General features: G+C 37.0%; 6 protein-coding genes across 11 annotated transcripts; 1 reads left to right on the forward strand and 5 right to left on the reverse strand.

Moving 5' to 3' along the window:
* Positions 1-1,247: 1,247 nt before the first annotated feature.
* Gstcd (glutathione S-transferase, C-terminal domain containing) lies at positions 1,248-4,580 on the reverse strand. Its single transcript, XM_046628829.2, has one exon. It carries the CDS (start codon positions 4,578-4,580, stop codon positions 2,859-2,861), a length of 1,722 nt encoding a protein of 573 aa, XP_046484785.1. The 3' UTR covers positions 1,248-2,858.
* A 110-nt stretch (positions 4,581-4,690) lies between these two features.
* JTBR (jumping translocation breakpoint protein JTBR) lies at positions 4,691-5,657 on the reverse strand. The gene is made up of 3 exons (XM_046628865.2): positions 5,522-5,657; positions 4,974-5,213; positions 4,691-4,875 (listed from the first exon to the last, which is right to left on the reverse strand). The coding sequence occupies exons 1-3, from the start codon at positions 5,575-5,577 to the stop codon at positions 4,713-4,715; spliced, it is 459 nt and encodes a 152-aa protein (XP_046484821.1). The 5' UTR covers positions 5,578-5,657; the 3' UTR covers positions 4,691-4,712.
* LOC124220250 (DNA fragmentation factor subunit alpha) lies at positions 5,120-12,088 on the forward strand. 6 transcript variants are annotated; one of them, XM_046628856.2, is made up of 5 exons: positions 5,951-6,193; positions 9,397-9,535; positions 9,841-10,019; positions 10,096-10,408; positions 10,498-12,088. In XM_046628856.2, exons 3-5 carry the CDS (start codon positions 9,842-9,844, stop codon positions 10,616-10,618), a joined length of 612 nt encoding a protein of 203 aa, XP_046484812.1. In that variant the 5' UTR covers positions 5,951-6,193; positions 9,397-9,535; position 9,841; the 3' UTR covers positions 10,619-12,088. The 6 variants fall into 6 exon arrangements, with proteins under 6 accessions (XP_046484816.1, XP_046484817.1, XP_046484815.1 ...); XM_046628858.2 differs by having other exon boundaries at positions 5,951-6,180; XM_046628860.2 differs by lacking the exons at positions 5,951-6,193; positions 9,397-9,535 and adding an exon at positions 5,120-5,232.
* Positions 6,188-8,468, reverse strand: LOC124220244 (D-beta-hydroxybutyrate dehydrogenase, mitochondrial). The gene is made up of 6 exons (XM_046628848.2): positions 8,256-8,468; positions 8,031-8,114; positions 7,762-7,936; positions 7,569-7,690; positions 7,394-7,498; positions 6,188-6,793 (listed from the first exon to the last, which is right to left on the reverse strand). Exons 1-6 carry the CDS (start codon positions 8,466-8,468, stop codon positions 6,395-6,397), a joined length of 1,098 nt encoding a protein of 365 aa, XP_046484804.1. The 3' UTR covers positions 6,188-6,394.
* Positions 10,549-13,448, reverse strand: LOC124220252 (biogenesis of lysosome-related organelles complex 1 subunit 3). Its single transcript, XM_046628863.2, has 4 exons — positions 13,312-13,448; positions 13,163-13,241; positions 12,535-12,666; positions 10,549-12,306 (listed from the first exon to the last, which is right to left on the reverse strand). The coding sequence occupies exons 1-4, from the start codon at positions 13,381-13,383 to the stop codon at positions 12,080-12,082; spliced, it is 510 nt and encodes a 169-aa protein (XP_046484819.1). The 5' UTR covers positions 13,384-13,448; the 3' UTR covers positions 10,549-12,079.
* Positions 13,321-17,667, reverse strand: LOC124220242 (G2/mitotic-specific cyclin-B). The gene is made up of 5 exons (XM_046628843.2): positions 17,434-17,667; positions 16,374-16,985; positions 15,976-16,215; positions 15,787-15,905; positions 13,321-15,702 (listed from the first exon to the last, which is right to left on the reverse strand). The coding sequence occupies exons 1-5, from the start codon at positions 17,461-17,463 to the stop codon at positions 15,444-15,446; spliced, it is 1,260 nt and encodes a 419-aa protein (XP_046484799.1). The 5' UTR covers positions 17,464-17,667; the 3' UTR covers positions 13,321-15,443.
* Positions 17,668-17,774: the final 107 nt, after the last annotated feature.

A 17,774-nucleotide genomic window follows, 5' to 3' on the forward strand; every position in this document is an offset into this window, starting at 1 on the left:
CTTAACATTTCATTTTTATATCCTGTCGTAAAATAAAATTAGTTTCACTTTTCTTTTTTTCTTTACAACGTCGGTTTTTTTGTTATCACTTTCTCTCCTTTTATTCTATTTTTCTTCGGATAAATAAATCTACAAATTTACGTTAAGCAAGGCTGTGTAGATCGTTTGATGAATAATAAAATAAGTGAATATATTTAACAGAAAAGGGGAGAAAAAATAAAAATGGATGTAGGGTCGCTAGGTGGTGGTTTAAACCGTCGATATACAGATATATACAATACAAAATATACTTTTTTTAAATACGCATAAATAAAAATTATAACGCTCGTGACTCGAATATCGCGATCTATAATATGTATGTATATGTATCTCTATAGTAAGCTGAGCGTCGGTTTGATGCGTTGTGAAAATAAAACGTAAAAAATGTAAAAAAAAAAGAAAAGAAAAAAAGAAGAAAAGGGCACCTAGGCTTGTGTTGCGACAAAGCACATTTCGGTATATCTTTGGAGTACATATATATAGTTATGGTAAATACGTTATACATACATCATAAAAGAAATTGATGCTAAAATTAAAAGATATAGTGTAAAGAGACGTAAAACATACCTACCCTAGAGATAAATGATGTGGTAAATATTTCGTATAATTCGTTGTATAATATCGATTGCGTTCGCGGCTCGGACGTACGGATTTTTATTTCGCGTTGAGGAAAACAAGAAAAAAATTAGAAAGCATGAATCATTCATCATTGTTATTAGAAAAATGTTGAATGAAAAACTAGACAATCGACAAACATACTTATACGCATATACCTATATTATTCTTTTCATTAAATAAACTAGTCATGCCCGGTGTGTCGTGCGATTTTAATATCCAATATGTACTCTTATTTGTTTTTTTAAGAATTGTTGCATGAGCAATACAAAATCTGTCATGCTATACATCAATGAAACGTTGAAATTATCACATTTTCTTATTTCTGCAGGGATATTTATCGAATTTGTTTTCATCACTTTCCTCTCGTCCTTAGTACCTATGTACAACAACGTTCTCAATTATTTTATAGATAAAACCATCCAATCTACCTTACACGTTTATCCATGGAACATTAACCACAATCCTGAAAAAGATAACAGTAATTATAACAATAATAGTTGTGATATCATTACTATATGCGTCTGGTTTTCCTTTTATGATTTCTTGCTACTAATGCTAAAACGATTATCAGCTGTCTCAAACACCATATATGGTGTATACACATACATGTACAATTTATTTTTATTAGTTTTTTTTCTTTTTAGTTTCTCTCATTTTTCGAACAACCTAATTTATTACGTGTTTTTCTTTCTCTTCAGTTTCTTCCTCTTCACTATCATGTATTGAAAGACGACGAAGAACAGACAAGTTGTTCGTCTCTGGCTAACAAAACCTGCGTCCAGATTATTATTAATATTATTATTAATGTTTGTAATATTGTCATTACTATCGTCGTCAAAACATTGTTATTATTCTCTAGTCGGTTGAATACCTAAAGAAACCAACTAGAACAAATTTGATAAAAAAGAAAAGAAGAGAAAAAAAAAAACATAAATACTCTTTGTGCTTAGCCATCGATATAAGGTGTCTCGTTTGTACAATTGCTTACGGCTTGGCGATAAAAGTATAATTTACGATTAAAAATTAAAATACTGTATATGCCTGTATAAATAATTACGTGCATACATAGTTATGCGTAAATCATGCGTACGCGCGAGCCAAAGTAATCAAATGCGCGTTTTTATTTGTAATGAGAAAAACAAGAGAAGAAATTTTTTTTAGCGGATACTTTAATGTGAAACAATAGGTACACATTCAACGTTAGGTTGGATGTTATAACGAGTATAAGGATTTAGGTAACGATGATAATTTCGCGGAATGATTCTAACGAGAATGAAAATAAAGATGGAAAAGAAAATGGTTAAAAACCACTTAAAAAAAAAAGAAGAAAAAAAAACTACATAGTGAAAATAGTATAGGATATTGAATTGAATTAATATTATAATATGTATGAAATATCAACGTCAACGATTTAATTTATTTAGTCATCTTTTTGACTTAATTTTAAATAAAGCGGAAAAAGAAATAAAACATTTCAGTTCAACACGGCAAAAGTTGTTCTTTTCGTCGCTGTTCAAACGTATTTTTATAAGAAATAACTATTGTACAGAATTAAGCATACATATGTGCACGAATACGTCGAATGAGTTTGCACATTGTAAGACAGTAAAGAGAAATTCAAAGATAAAATATATAAACGCAGACAAATGTGGAATATGAACTTATATTGATGTGATAATTGAGGAAAGTATAATAATTGAAATTATAAAAAATTTTGAACAGCGATAAAATAATCAATTAGTTATTCCTACTGATTGTTTTTCACATACATACGTGTTTAGGTATTAAAAAAAAAAAGAATATGTATCGTGATTTCTTCACCATATTTTCATCAACGTTTGGTGGTTATTATTATTACTATTATTCATTATTGTATTATCAAGTATTTAGATGAATGTTTGCAGCAGTAAAAAAATCGATAACGTAGAGGAGTGTCAACAGCATACTGACAATTCATAGTGTAATTTAAAAATACTCGTGTATTTATCATGTTTAATATCGAGATTTCAGTTTTAATAAATATATCGGTCTACATATTATTTGTACAATAGAATCACGCAATATACATTTTAGTTAAAACACAAGCTAATCTTGCTAAGGCAAGCCATAAAAAATACACCGTATTGTATGGAAGGTAAAATATACCATTTTATTTTAATACTTATATAAATATGAAAATATGTTACAAAAGTCGATAGTTACTAAGATTTTATTTCAGGGATTCCAACTAATAGGTGATTTTTTGGTGTACAATTTTCCGGGACGAGTTTAGCAAGGTGAACGATATAGTTGAACTGTTCGGCATGTAATTTTCGATCTGTGTCAATAATTGACATGCACTTATATCCCTGATCTGTTTTAGCATTATTTTCATCGTGAGTTTGGTCTGCCGAATGTCCCAAGACCAGATAACTCCTTGGATCAATTTTACTCTTAAATAAATTGCTCCTTGGGTACTTTATATGATGGCAATCGTGTACGCTGCCGTAACAGCAGGGACAGCAGACAAAGATCGCATTCCTGCTTACGCAGTGTTCGATAACCAGGTCCGTCGCCACTCCGCAGGCATGGAGAGATACACCAATGTCAAAGTGTCCCTTGTAATAGTCCAGATTACATTGATAAAATCTAACATTTGTTAACTGAAGTTTCTCCACCCTTTTCTTGGCTCTGTTTAAACTCTCCTCTTTATTTTCTAGCAAAACTACTTCGCAGTTGGGCATCAAGTAGGCTATCAATATCCCCAGATGTCCTCCGCCAGAGCAGAAGTCGACGACTACATCCCCTATTTTTGCCAATGCCATTACAGGCCTGCACAAATTTTCTAACTGCTTAAACTTACGCTTCAGTCTCGTTTCGGGCAATGCACCTCCCTCTGGCGTTGCTTCAAACGGGATTTCATCCCAGTTCAATGTCATTTCCGATCCAAACGGTTCCGATGCAAGCTCGATGCTGACGCCTAGCTCACTGATTAATGCAAATGAATCATCTATGTCAACTTGCTTTGTGTAAATGCGATTACGAGGCTTGTATCGCTTTGGATCGCTCTTATACAGGCTATGGTTTTCAACGTTGGGAAGAACATAGCTGGTAACCCGGTTCTCAAAGCTCGGAGATTCCAAGTGTCTTAAACATCTCAAACTTTCAGATATCATTTCACTCGAAAGCATCCTCGTGTACCACTTTGCTGTCAGTGGTATGAGTTCTAACAATTCACATCTCAATGCGTGGAGTGTAAAAAATGTGTGGATGCAGACAAATATTATGATATCCGCCAATGTGATTTGAGATCCCTCCGCATAAATGTGTTCTGGTATTTTATCCCTGTTACCCGTCGTAGTGCCATTGATGGAAAATTTTTTCGACATTGTATACTTGTACAAATTGTGCAATCTCACTGGCTGCGACATATGACATTCAAATCTTGCGATGCTTTCAGGAATCTCATTCGTATCGCTACTTGAAGTTTGACCATGGATAGACTTCAGGGTCGAGATTAAATCCACCTCGCAAAACTTTGTCCAGATACTCGACTCCGAGCAGGCCAGCAAACATGCATCCTTAAATCCTAGTAAGGCTTTGCTGTAGTGCAATGGCGTTTCAAAACACCTACTTTTTACTATTTGACGTAGGGTCGCGCAGAGCCCAGCCACACATGTCGTCTCGTTAACTATTACGTTTGGAAGGTCGCACGTACTCGCATATCGTGGTAATTTGTCTACCTCCATAACTGTGTAAGTAAACCCTGACAGATCAATAAAATTAGACCGTTCCTCATTGCGTGTTTTTTTTGTTACAACCAAGTTAATCGATACGCGAGAATCACAGTATTTTATCGTGAACAATGTTATTATGGTCTCTATCGGGGCGAGGCACAAATCTGCAATGGAATGAACCTCCAGGAAAAGCTGGTTGGTTTCCATAGTCCTTTTTTTTATATCTTGTACGATAGTTTCACAACTCTTGAAAGTCTGAATGCTACAGAAATGCAGTTCAAATTATACTATGTCAATTTTATATTTTTTTCAGAACCTGAGCTGGTCGGTACCGCCAATCTACACACTAGCTCTGAGTTGTCTAGCCACTTTTCTGACTATTCTTTGCCGCAAGATGTTCTCCCTCCAGTAGACGCTGATGCAAGATAAGACAGCGAGACCAAACATAAGGCCTTCAAATCTCCAGAAACTGCGCTCCTCCAGCCAAGCAACTTTATCACAACTGAAAAAAGTACAACATGTATAAAGAAAAATGAACCAGTTCAAGTAAAATGTGGAGTTATCACAAATCATGAAAACAATCATAATGACAATCCTTACCTTCTGGTTACAGTTATACCACTCTTGCGACATTTCAACACTTCCTTGTTGCTTGTATGAATGCAGACGCCGATGCTTTCGCTCGCTATTTCGAAAGCTGTACACGGATGACACTCTAATATCACGTCAAATTCTTCATTGAGATAACAGCTCGAATTCTTTTCGACAGACTCTACAAATGCCTTGCTGCTGTCCGTGTCTGTCCAATTGCTTTCAATAATCAAGACGAGTATCGTCAACCTGGAAGAAATGTTTTTTTGTAAGTACAACACATCTCTCGCAAAAGTTACAGTATGGTTATATACATGTATATATAAGCAAAAAATGGGGATCACGCTACATAGCTTTGCGCAAAAATGATGACACATTTTTATTGGTCAACAATGCGAACGATAACAATTTTGAAAATATCGTTAATCAGGGTACTGATATAATATTAAAAGAGAAAGTCCACTCTTAGGTTATTATCGCTAGTGGTTTGCAGCAACTGAAAACGTGGGTATGAATTTTCAAGCTGATAAGTGTTATTGATAGAAATGAGAACAGACCCTCCTAAAAAAGTGACGGCTATGAGCATCCGCTTTTTTGTACACGACTCGATCATTGTAATATAAATTCAAAAACTGATGGATTTACATTGAAATGCGTACGTCGATCGACGAGGTGAGGTTATGACTCACGTTAACTCACCCTCCGAATTCGACGAATAATGGATAAGACAGAACCCTTCGTTACCCGCAATGCAGTGTGCCTTGATGTGTGCCTTGCAGTGTGCATCACAGTTCGTTAGTATCCTTAAAGAATGCCGAAAATTGCAGTATTCTGCAATACCAATTTTATTCAACATTGGGATCCCACAAGACGAGTCGGTAAGTGGCAGAATCGTAGAATTTACCCCCAAACCCGCTCAGATCCGGTAAATCATTTCGAAAAATAACGCTGAGCTACCAGTCTTCATACATCTTCATTCAGCGACGGGGATCATCTACGATGTTTTAAAAATACCGCCATCTGCGGAGAGGGCGAGAATCTCTTTGACCGAGAACTGATCTTGAAACGAACCTGTCATTCCTGTCATTCTAGCCAAGAGCACAAAAACTGAGCACAACGTCCTCACCAAAAAAACTGAGTGTAGACTGCGGGTGGAGGAGATACGATATTTATTGCGCAGACGGTTTTTTCGAGCGTGAGAGGGGGACAATAAATCGTATGCCTTGATGGTACGCCCATTTATTTATAAAGCCTTGAAATGTGTTCGAACGATCAACTATGAAAATACATCAAGTCAATATATATACAGTAATCATTTCAAGGGATTTCATTGACTGCCAGAATATCATAAATTTCTTTTTCTCTTCGATTAAATAGGAGAAATGAGCAACAAACTAAAGGAACAGATCTGCAATTGATCTACGAATCATTCAATCCGTGTACAGTATGTCGTATATAGGTTTTGGCAGGTGATCACTTAGCAGCGCTCTTATTCTCTCCCCACGAGACACAGGCATGTATCGCCTCAATGGGAACGTTCTCACTGTAGCGTCGGTCAAAGCTCTGGTAGTTTGAGTCAGATCCGCCTCCGGACCAAGCGTGTATCTCTCTAAGGCAATCATCTCCTTTTGGAATAATTCTTGACCGTACTCACGCCGTGTTTGGGGGTCGAGCTGTGTCCACATATCTCTTGCCTGCTCCAGCAGAGAGGCATTGTCTTTCAGCCAGGCACTACCCGACACATATTCCCCGGTCTCAACTATAACAACATCCACACCCCATCTCCGCATTTCCAAACGTAAGCAATTTCCCCATGCCTCTACCGCTGCCTGTAAGTTTTTTGCATATTTTAGGGACCTACGTGCGGTAGTACAGTTTTTGTTATCACTTTGTCGCTTACAATGGGACTTTACCAAGTGTTTAATTGATCCTGGGACAGGATTTTCATTAAAAGATTGTAGACTATTAGGAAACAGAAAAATTGTTTTTTTCAACATGAACAGGCCATTTCGGAGAAAATATACGGTCTATAAACAAAATCAGTTGATTTTCAGTTCCCCACGATATACTCTTGCGCAGATTACATAAAATATTTGGGAAAAATTCAAGTATTGTGCTTCAATCATATTGTCATAAAATATATACTAAAACTATTCTCAATGAATAACGTACACGAAATAAAAAAAAGCATAGCAAGGGGTTGAGCTGCTTTAAAGATCTCGGAACACATACAGAAACTAGCGCCTTTACAGATTCACAAACCAAAATAAAAAATACTATGAATTTCCATTAGTCAGATAGCGTACAGTTTTATCCTGATTTCAAATTTGCGCTTCCTTATCAAAGTAGCCGGTGTTCAGAGTAATAATTTTAAAAACCTATTGCAATTGATTATGCACAACCGAGTTTGTCACCTCCGGTCTTCTTACCTTTACTGCACAATGTATCCCTCGCACTGGGCTTGGGATTCTTGCGAAAAGGCTTCCTACAAGTACAACGCGTCCCTTAGAGCGTCTCACTAGTGGAAGGAATACCTATTGCACGATAAAAATAATAATATGCAAGTGTCATAGTTTAGCAAACTTGTTGTACAAATGTTTTTACCTGCGTCAGTCTCGATACTCCAATGAAGTTAACTTCCACGCTACGCTTTAGCACCGAAGATGGAATCCACTCACATTCTCCTAGCGCCACCCAGGCGTCAGCATGTACCAAACCCCACAAACCTATAATTAAATTGGAATGCTTGATTTGACTTTTTCAGACTAAGTAACGTAACTCTGGCTGGTCTATTTACCTGGAGCTCCGTCGGGCAAGTGCTCATTGACGTAGAGGAAAGTTGAATGGATATCACGCTCGCTTGTTACATCCAGTTGCAGAACACGCAGTCTTCCTGAGCATTGATCTTTTAGTTTGCACGCTATCTCATTGTTCTCGTTCTTGTTTGAAAAACTCGCAAAAACTGTGAACCCCTTGAAAGATATTTAACAATGGACATATTATTATCGAGTTATCATTGTAATGATTGAGCATATCGATATTTTGTAGGTTTTTATTTTTATATACCAAGTCGTCCAGCTGCTTCGCCAAAGCATTTCCTACCCTGGAGTCACATCCTGTTATCAATATTGCCTTTCCAGCCGCAGTTACCTATGATAATAATTTTCTTCATCACTGTATTTAGTAATACGTAGCGATGTCGCTATTATGGCCTCAATCGTTAAACTTGCGGATATTTCACTTTGAATAATTGACTTTATTTCTCTTTGTTAGGCAAGTGTGATAGTTTACCTTTAGATTGTGATAGAATAAAGTAGAGCCGAGAGATACGCTGAGAAATAGAAGAAACAGTACAAAACTAGATATCTGCGAAATGCCGAAAGTGTTGAGAATCGTGGCAACGATAACTGCAACCGCGTGTGAAAATACGAATGGCAAAAGACATCGTTCTAACAACTCCCACGCCTGGCTGTCCTCGGGTGGTTTATTCAAAGTTTGTGGCATCACACCCTTATTTAATTTCAATATGGATACTTAATAATTGAACTAGTTTACTAAACGCTAGCCAGAGCTCACCTAGATGCCTGAACTGGACTAAGCCCAGGCTAACTTTAAACTTGATACGCTGTCTAGTCTCATTCGGCTAAATTTATCCCCTGCAGCGATGTAGGTACCCAAGGCCCGAGTATGCCTCAGCATGTTTTTTATATTCCTCAAAATACATGTAGATATAGGTGAATCATTTAATTCTATTAAAATTGGACTCTGCTCCAATAGTAAACGCATTGACGTAGAAATCCCATCAACTAATCAAACTTCATATTTGCTATTCACAAAAACTTATGATTATCCTCAATCTTGAAGCCAAAGTGTCCCACCTATGAAGTTCAAAATTGAAAAAATGGATAATACATCTGAAACGAAAGTGGAGAGCAAAACAGCGTTTAAAAAAAAAAAAAAAAGGAGATCCTCCACCATGCACTTGCAGATCTGAGGTCACTATTATTGATTTCAGTCTGGGTGCCATGTTGGTAAAGGGAGGAGTTGCCTGTCTGGTTATTCTATGTATATACAGAGAGTACTGAGTGTATAAATAGGAAGGGTGGTTACACCATTGACCCAGTGTTCAGTTGGTGCAAAGTCGGTTCAGTGGCCAACAAATGATACTTTCTTTTTTACTCTACGTCTGTACAGTAGTGATATAACCATATTGAATTGCCACACCACTGACAACCACCATAGCCAGCGAACAGCTTAAGAGATTGCATTCGGATTCCACCCTCTTTTGCCTACATTCAGTATTCATACAGTGCTCACCAAATTGTGTATTGTCATCCTATTAGAATACCCTGTTAAACAGAAGTTTGCTCAAAATTAATTGAGAAAGTTTCATTGCCTAATAGTGTCATATTATCCTTACATATATTTACAGTTTATCACTGTGATTTCACCCAAGTGATTATCGAGTAAAAAGTTGAACGTGAAAGACCCATAATTCGACTGTGTTCTAAACAATCACTTTGGTAATTTTAATATTGATATCATATCTCTGGTGATATAAATAAAACAAGGTAAGGAAAACCATTATAAGACCCAATCTATCTATCAACATTAAACACTTTGTGAAAAAACGATTGAGAGCCACTTTGAATAAGGATATATTGAAAGGATATGTTCCAAACACGTTTTTCAATGATATAATTTTATCCAAACAGCTTTCTAGATTCTTGAATTTTTCATTACAAATATATATCAAGAAATTATTATACTATACTTCCAATAAGACTAAGCAATGAAAGAAACTCTGTGTGAATTCTTATGGCTTATCAGAACATTTTATTTTCATGACATTTATACAACGCCAATCTAATTTCAGGATGTCAGACACTGCAGGGGCAGTACAAGCAACAGCTTCCCCGTATAAGATAATTGATCATGCGAGAGAAAGACGCAAGGGCATTACAGCCTCGTCACTAAAAGAACTCACTGCCATAGCTAGAAACCGATTTGACTTGCCACAAGAAGAGCACCTGACCATTGTTTTGGAACAGGATGGTAAGTATTGTTATTTTAGATTATAAATATCGATTATCTGGTGATTGAGAACCTTAATGAAGTGTGAATTGCGCAGGTACCGAGGTAGACGACGAAGAATACTTTGCTACGCTTGAGAGAAATACAAGCTTGATGGTCCTGTGTGGCCATCAAAGATGGTCAGCTGCTGGAAGCTCAGCTAGTACATCACGCTATGTTCTGCTGGATGATACGGATAGTGGAAAAGAAGGAACATCAAGAAGGAGGGAACGTGGGAATGGGGCACAGATCAAGCCGCTGGTCTCCTCACTGCGTGGAGATCCAACCCACATTTCGCTATTAGGTGGAAACGACTTGGAACTGCTAAGTGATATGGATCCGGAAAGTCTAGCAGACATTGTGCCTGACAGGTGAGGGATGGGTGAAGTTTTTGGGAAGAGAGAACATGTTGGGTGATTATATGGGCAGTCTGTTGAGTGTTTGAAAAAAATTTCTGCAGGATATTCCTGGAGCAACTGAAGGAGGCGTCAGGAAGATTTTTGGCCGAGAAACGACAGGCGCAGGAATCAATGGCACTATTGCAGATGTATGCAAGCGGAGGAGAGATGGAGCGGGCGTAGGCCATGTGGGGGGTCGGCACCCTCACACTGGCAAACATGTACCGCATTCGAAGACGTCTCATATACAAGGGACGTCACATTCAGCAAACGATGATTTTCATCTGGAATTGAGCCGAAGTTCCATGTCAAATTACCCAATGAATATGGGGCAGAAGGAAGGGAGTAAAGTTTCTGTGATTCATACGTGTATAAATATCTGCCGACTGAATGATGGGCAATTTTTATGTCCTACGTAATGATTAATGGATGATCACAGCTTATAATACACGCTCATAATATTTGGCATACCTTCTGCATTACAGGTATCGTACGTCTTTTATCGGAGAGAATAAATAATTGCAACTTTGCACACAATCGTGTAGGTAAACATACCCTACATAGAATTGCGTTAGGAATTAATCGGCTATAGTGTACTGACCCTTTGCAAAATATCCAGTAAAGTATCATTCCACCGCTGCCGAGGCTAGAGCGTAAAAATAATTTCCTTGCAAGGTAGCCACATCGATATTGGCCCAAGGATTAGGATTATATATGATTTTTATAAATGTTTATTACACATTGTATTTCTATAAGAGATAGGTTTTAGTTGATACCAAGTTTTATGAAATGTTTAAGACTGAATTTCATTATATTGAGAGGTAAGTAAAGTTTCATCCCCCATTTAGATCACAAATTTCGCTCCACTAAAATTAGCTGTTCGATCCATAAACCGATCTTAGTACCCTTTGATACCAGAAAAAGACACATTTGATAGAAAAGTAAATGCGAAAAGAAAAAAAATAAACTTAATTATATAGGTATGCATATATATACAATACTGTATATTATTATCGATCCGACCCGATAAGGGCGTTCTTGCATTTAAAAAATCGAATTTGGCAGCCTCGTATCTAATTCTTTTTTAGACAGCATTTTTATAAATCTACGATTAATTAGGTAATTTTCATTATCGTAAATTTTCACATTTCACATGTTAATACCATACTCTAGATGTATGTGATATTTGATAGAATCTTATAAATTTAACCATTAAATTTCGCAAGCACGTCGTTATACACCGATAATTACTTATATTTAGCTAACGATAATTTAACCGGTAAAAATAAAAAATGCTAAATACAATTATAATTTTAGATGGAAACACTAGTTTCAAAAGAAATAGTAGTAATAAAAGTAAATAAAATAAACCGCTCTTAGTTAATAATAAGAATAAATAGAACTGCCAATAATAAAACTTAAATGCTCAATTATCAAGCCTCTGATAATGATTTAACATTTCTTAGTTACCCGTGTTTAAGTGAGTAAACAAACATTGTATTGTACAATCGACATATTTAATGGGTAAAACATGAATGTGTATCTATATTATACCGTGTATGCTGCACAAAACATTAATAAAGCATTTTATTTACTGTCCAATCATCTAGCGACGCCACTAAATTCAAACATCGCAGAAACTGCTCAGATTTTGATACTATGAAAAAAATTTGCTTCTGTAACATTGAGAAGCGCATTCGCGACGTTCTTTGAACGAACAGAAGCATCTCTCAGCTGGCTCGCGGCTTCTTGCAGTGTCAGTTCACTCCTTAGCAGTTGTCTATTAGCAGATGTCAACTCCTGAATATTTTTACCAATAACAGATTCACAAATCTCAGTCAAATCCTTGTCCAGCATCTGGTGACAATCCCCTGCAGCATACAGATATTTCGCACACAATTAATCATACAACAGTAATTCAGGAATATCGTTATGTGAATACAAATTTGTGACTACAATAAGAATGAGATATTCAGAAATTTCAAAGACAAGTCAAAAAATGAGTCACGCAGATTTTTTGGGTGCCTCATTATTTCCTTGGTATTTCTTAATTTCAAATTTTGTTTCATAATAATGATAACAATGGTTTTAAGACTTACTCAGTTTCTTGTGAAGCAAGCTGTTGTACTTGTAGGTATGTCTATTTGATTTATGTACTCTGGCCTCCGTATAAGGAGGGCAAACAATCGCCTCAACAGCTCCACTTATGCTACTTAAGCTGGTAGTTCCATCTGGGGTAAGTATATTCTTCTTTTAAATCAATATTTACGATGTTTTCAACACGTTCAATATTAAAGTTGTTATTTGTTACAGGAGGAGGAAAGAATAAACAGAAAGGAGTATATTTCAATACCTTCCTAATGCCAAGTTTGTATTGTAGTGTTCGACTGGAGCTTGAAATAACAATCATTGAAAAGCCAGAATGTGCAAAATATTGACTCTCAGAGTTGAGTACAAGGAATTTTTGATACACAGAATTGAGAAAAAATTAAAAATGAATTTTATAACATGAAGTAATATTTGCAGGAATAAAAAAGAGAAACTTTCTCCCAGAGCGGTCGAAGAGCCAAGATGACAAAAAGAAGCAGTTATTGATCTGATCTCTAACAACAATTGCAGTTGCTTTTACTCCGATTACGTACATCCCACTGTGAGAGACGATATTGCCTCGTAGATCCGGACCTAATCGCTGTGGAAGAAAAAGGTTAGGTCAGAGTTTTTGTTTACCATCGTCGGACTCTGGCGCTTCCCCTGGAATAATCGTGCCACACGGATTGAGAATTCGTTTTGGCTGGAAACCGGGTCCCTGAAAAAGCAAAACAGTAATTTTCGTTTTTATTTTCCCTAATCCGCGATTGGTTTTTAGGGTTACGTACCGTTGTCACGTTGACAGATTCGTCGTCGGATTCCGGTGCCTCGCCGGGAACAACAACGGCCTTTAAATCCATTTTTTTTTTTTTTCTTAATACAATTTTTAAGTTCTTAACGCGATCACTTCGCGATGGCTATAGACTGTTCCAGCCCAGTTTGACACCCTCTTGTCATTAGAACGCAGAGAAAAACAAATTGCGTAAAAGAAAATAAACAGATTAGTCGTGATTAGTCGCTCAACGGTCGGGAAACAAAGAAATCAATAGATCGGTTTCCCAACTTTTTTTATATCCTCTATCATGCCGTGTCTGTACATAAAATCGTTCTTATTTAAAAATATTTAGAGGATATTTTTAACGTATTAATTATCTGAGTATGGCGGGAAGTGAGATGACGTTTAAAATTTTTTTCTTCGCTTCATGCAGTTTTAGGTCACATAAATATTGTATCTTATCGGGAAAAAGTAATGAATGGGTAGTTAGTTTTCAAACAAGTATGGTTTTTATTTATTATTCTACCAGACACAGACCAGTTTTCGTATTCTAACATACAGTAAATTTAATTTCATTTAATACTTAATGTAGAATAATTTTGTGGCTGATTATTATATTTTTGTGCGGTTCGATTCAACCCCGTTACAAGTATGTACCTATCTATTATAGCTAGCTTCAAGTCTGTGAGTAAAAAAAAATAAAATAAAAAAATAAATGAAATAAAATAACACACATATAATATGTACAAATATAGACACGTCTCTGGACACGCAGAAGTTCAACGGAGGGTACAAGGAGTTCCATATTTCATTGACCTCAAACTGTGCGACAAGCGACCAATCATTTAATTTTTGAGTAATATTCATGCAGACAAGTGATTACATTTTGTAGGAAAAAAATAAGCATTAGATGATGTGGATAGTAATATTTTATTACCTGACTCAGTTCGGATAATGAATTCCAATACGTAATTTTTACTAGAAAATTAGAAACAATCCACAAGGTAAGCGTGACGTCACATATATAGGCTGACCCAAGATTATCACCCCACAGGCTGTCAATATGTTCCCCAAGAAAATTTGCAACTGAAAGATTTTTCACATTTAACAGGAAATTTGTCATTTGCGGCTTACAGCCGTTTGAGATTAGCCGATTTGGTAACATCTGATTGTTCAGGACAGGTGTCGGGCACATGATGGTCAAATGACGCTTCGCCAGCCTTATTTAGTCATCAGATGCTACCAGATCGGCAAATTTCAAGAGTCTATAATTCTCAGGCGTTAAATTTTCGATGACTAAGATAAAAAATGTTTCAGTTGCAGATTTTCACGAGGAATACATTGATAGCCTATGGGGCGATAATCCTGGGTCACTCTGTAGATACGTTATAGTTTGATCACGCCAATTCATAAATCCTGGAATCATTCCAATGTCATGCTTTAGTTACCTACTATTTCAACAGACTCACCGGTATTGTTCAAATGGTTTCTTATAACTTATATCGCTATAATCACAAAATCCGTGTTACCATTAGGGGTCACAAGTTTTTGAGAAAAATGCGCTAGTATCATGAACATCAACATCCAATTGGTTGATTGGTTTTTCTTATTTCTCTCTGTCGTAAAATATTAAAATATAATTGTGGTGCGCGTATAAAAAGATAATTACGTTACAATAGCAGACTAATAAAAACTAAAATATTATAGTATAATACCTGATATAATATATATATATATAATCAAAACAAAGAAAAATAATAATAATAATTGTAGAGTTCGAGCATGAAAAATCACCAATGTTGTTTTAATCGCGATAAGAATTTTAATTTATCAATGTCTGTGGCTTCTGAATTATTTTTCTTGTGTCCGCTTTATTTTAGCATTGCTATTACTCATTCACTCTTTCCATCGATATTTAAAAAGAAATCTTTTCCATTCATCGAAACGCGAATGCATTTGAAAAGAAAATTGTTTCTTTTTTTGAGCTATCTAATAACGCACAGGCGAAATGACGTACGCTCAGCAACATTTTGTTGCTCGACAAATACTAATATCGCCGTGTCCTGCGTTAAAGGAAGAATGTAGAATTCTTCTTTAAATTATATTATCAATTTTCTCACACACATTATACACAGTACCACGTGTCTAGTCTTGCCTCTTGGTTGTCGCCAGGTCGTACATCGTCGGTGATTTTAGCTCTGAACGCAAACTTATTTTCATGTGCTTTGACTGGGTGTACTTCTTTCTCACAGCTTGATGCTTTGATTTTTCAACATTTATGATATACAAAGCTATTTCTCTGACAACTGGTAGTACCTGCTCCTCTTTGTACGTACTGTAGTGTACTAGAGTCGGCGTCCAGACGAGTTTTCCTTCCTCTGCATCTTCTTCGCTACCAATCAGGCTATGCAAACCAGAATAAAGGATGAACGAATTTCAAATTGACTTTGGCAAAATATATAACAATACAACTGAAAAATGAACTTACAAAAGTGAGAGGTACAACGCTGCAGCTGCAACGAGACTGGGCGGGTAGTGACACATGTCATAATTGATTAGACCCTGCTCCAGAAAATATTTAGCCATTGTGTGATGGACTGCTAAGGCCTATAAAAGAAGAATATATGGTATTTGAAATGGAATTGAACAAAATTACTCTCAAATGAAATTATCATACCTTTCCCGCCTTGCTATATCTTCTCAGGAATTGCAGGGGCAGGGGCCGTCCAAAAGAGTATTTCAGAGTCCGCAACATCACCATCTCCATCTGCAGGACCTCCAGCTTTGAATAGGCATTATCCGTTACATAAACAAAGTCGTTTATGTCTGGGGAATACATTTCCTCGTATTTACTTGCAACGAACATTGCCGTTATACCCACCAGCTGTAGCCTCTTTCTGTCTATACTCCTGTACGCCTGTGAATAAGGTAAATTAATTGTACAGTATAGATGCCAAAAAGTTTCACACAATAACAAAATTACGAAAATTTTCCAACTAAAGTAAGCCTCTCACTCATCATTCTAGATTAAGAAAATTGAAAGCAGATACTTTTCAACTATAAAAAATATCAAACCTGAAGGAATCGATCAAGTATCGCAACTGTCAGATAGAGCGTCTCCTGAGTGAGGTGGAACTGTTGATGAACCTCAACAAGCCAATCGACAAGAACACTTCTCATTTTCGGAGTGACTTGTTGCCCAGTTAAGAACTCTCGTTCCACAGGAGTTTGCCGCTCAAGGTCACGGAGGTGTGCATATATATCATTGCTATATATTGACACAAGTATGGGATTTCCACTGTCGTCTTGGTCAATGTCCTCTATCAAAAGGTCTGAGGAAAACGACACCTTTTCAACCTGATCCGGTTGCTGTGTTTGCTGCTGGTGTGCAGGCGGTGGAGTTTGTTCAATCGAAGGTCTGACGAGTGGGGATGAGGGTTCATTTCTAACGAGTTGCTTGGCCAGCTCAACGTGTGGCTTTTCCGTCAGCTTCAGACTTTCTAAGGTGGCTGGTTTCGCTGTTGTCTTCTTTGGCAAGTCATGCTGAATGCCTGCCTTGCACATTGGTCTTGTGCCACGCAAATTGTTCACTTTGTTGCCTATCTCACCCAATGCTGATCTTTTGGTATGTCCAAGACCCAGGGCCTTAGCTTTAGCATTTGCGACATTCTCCTGATTCCCAATATTCTGCGAAATTAAAAAATTATTCTATCGAAAAGACGAATGAATAAAACCTGTCAGAAATCGGCTTGATAATTCGGGGGCATGCACTTTGCGAGACAATTAAAGTCATCAAAATTCGGTATTGGGAAATGAGATTGCAAAATTTATTTGAATTTTGGAAAAATTTCAAAGTGGGATCAAAGGGCGAGTTTGTTTGTTATTACTTTCTTTACACCGTTGGCGTATTTTCCACTGGAAAAAGTGAGATAAAAGTCGGAGGAAGCAATCTTAGACTGTTGTTGAGATTCGGATGAAATTCGCTAGTATCCGAAGTCGGGGGGGACGAGATTTTCGTAATCATAATCCCCCTGTCGTCATGAAAAACGGCCGTTACACTGGCACGCCGGATTCATATTTAGAATGTAATAACGTGGCGCGGACGAGTTAGTAAGTAAATAATAATTTTGCTTACCACAAGGGCCGGTCGACTTCTCAACGCCATGGTAAATGCAGCTTATATATCGAACTATAACAGTGTTAAAATTCGCCTTTTATTGCGCCGTATATCCCAGCTCTGTGCCAAACAAGAAACAACAAACTCTCGGCTGTGCATTCACCACACCACCGAGCAATCGAGCAACGACTTCTTCGGTTTGAATTCGTTTGTCCAATAACTTTCAACTGGCGAGCGGTTAACGGAAATCGTCTCTCTCCTTTCTTCGTCCCTCTCCATCTGTCTCGGGTCCCATACATCTGTCACTCTCCGTTCCCCCTTCCTTTCGCTCTAACCCCTCGGACCATAATCGGAGAAAT

This window comes from Neodiprion pinetum, chromosome 5 (genome assembly GCF_021155775.2).
Source record: "Neodiprion pinetum isolate iyNeoPine1 chromosome 5, iyNeoPine1.2, whole genome shotgun sequence".
Taxonomy (NCBI): Eukaryota; Metazoa; Arthropoda; class Insecta; order Hymenoptera; family Diprionidae; genus Neodiprion; species Neodiprion pinetum.

Excerpts from the sequence above, each read along its gene's own strand:
- Gstcd (XM_046628829.2), bottom strand. The coding sequence starts at position 4,580 with ATGGAAACCAACCAGCTTTTCCTGGAGGTTCATTCCATTGCAGATTTG.
- JTBR (XM_046628865.2), bottom strand. The coding sequence starts at position 5,577 with ATGATCGAGTCGTGTACAAAAAAGCGGATGCTCATAGCCGTCACTTTT. Across the intron at positions 5,214-5,521 it reads GCCGTCACTTTTTTAGGAGG|GTTGACGATACTCGTCTTGA; the intron begins GTCTGTTCTCAT and ends CATTTCTTCCAG. Across the intron at positions 4,876-4,973 it reads GGTATAACTGTAACCAGAAG|TTGTGATAAAGTTGCTTGGC; the intron begins GTAAGGATTGTC and ends TACTTTTTTCAG.
- LOC124220244 (XM_046628848.2), bottom strand. The coding sequence starts at position 8,468 with ATGCCACAAACTTTGAATAAACCACCCGAGGACAGCCAGGCGTGGGAG. Across the intron at positions 8,115-8,255 it reads TATTCTATCACAATCTAAAG|GTAACTGCGGCTGGAAAGGC; the intron begins GTAAACTATCAC and ends TTATTATCATAG. Across the intron at positions 6,794-7,393 it reads GGATACATTGTGCAGTAAAG|GCAGCGGTAGAGGCATGGGG; the intron begins GTAAGAAGACCG and ends AAAAACTTACAG.
- LOC124220250 (XM_046628860.2), top strand. The coding sequence starts at position 9,842 with ATGTCAGACACTGCAGGGGCAGTACAAGCAACAGCTTCCCCGTATAAG. Across the intron at positions 10,020-10,095 it reads CATTGTTTTGGAACAGGATG|GTACCGAGGTAGACGACGAA; the intron begins GTAAGTATTGTT and ends TGAATTGCGCAG. Across the intron at positions 10,409-10,497 it reads GCAGACATTGTGCCTGACAG|GATATTCCTGGAGCAACTGA; the intron begins GTGAGGGATGGG and ends AAATTTCTGCAG.
- LOC124220252 (XM_046628863.2), bottom strand. The coding sequence starts at position 13,383 with ATGGATTTAAAGGCCGTTGTTGTTCCCGGCGAGGCACCGGAATCCGAC. Across the intron at positions 13,242-13,311 it reads AATCTGTCAACGTGACAACG|GGACCCGGTTTCCAGCCAAA; the intron begins GTACGTAACCCT and ends TTGCTTTTTCAG. Across the intron at positions 12,307-12,534 it reads CTTGCTTCACAAGAAACTGA|GGGATTGTCACCAGATGCTG; the intron begins GTAAGTCTTAAA and ends TGTATGCTGCAG.
- LOC124220242 (XM_046628843.2), bottom strand. The coding sequence starts at position 17,463 with ATGGCGTTGAGAAGTCGACCGGCCCTTGTG. Across the intron at positions 15,906-15,975 it reads GATATAGCAAGGCGGGAAAG|GCCTTAGCAGTCCATCACAC; the intron begins GTATGATAATTT and ends CTTCTTTTATAG. Across the intron at positions 15,703-15,786 it reads GCGTTGTACCTCTCACTTTT|CCTGATTGGTAGCGAAGAAG; the intron begins GTAAGTTCATTT and ends TGGTTTGCATAG.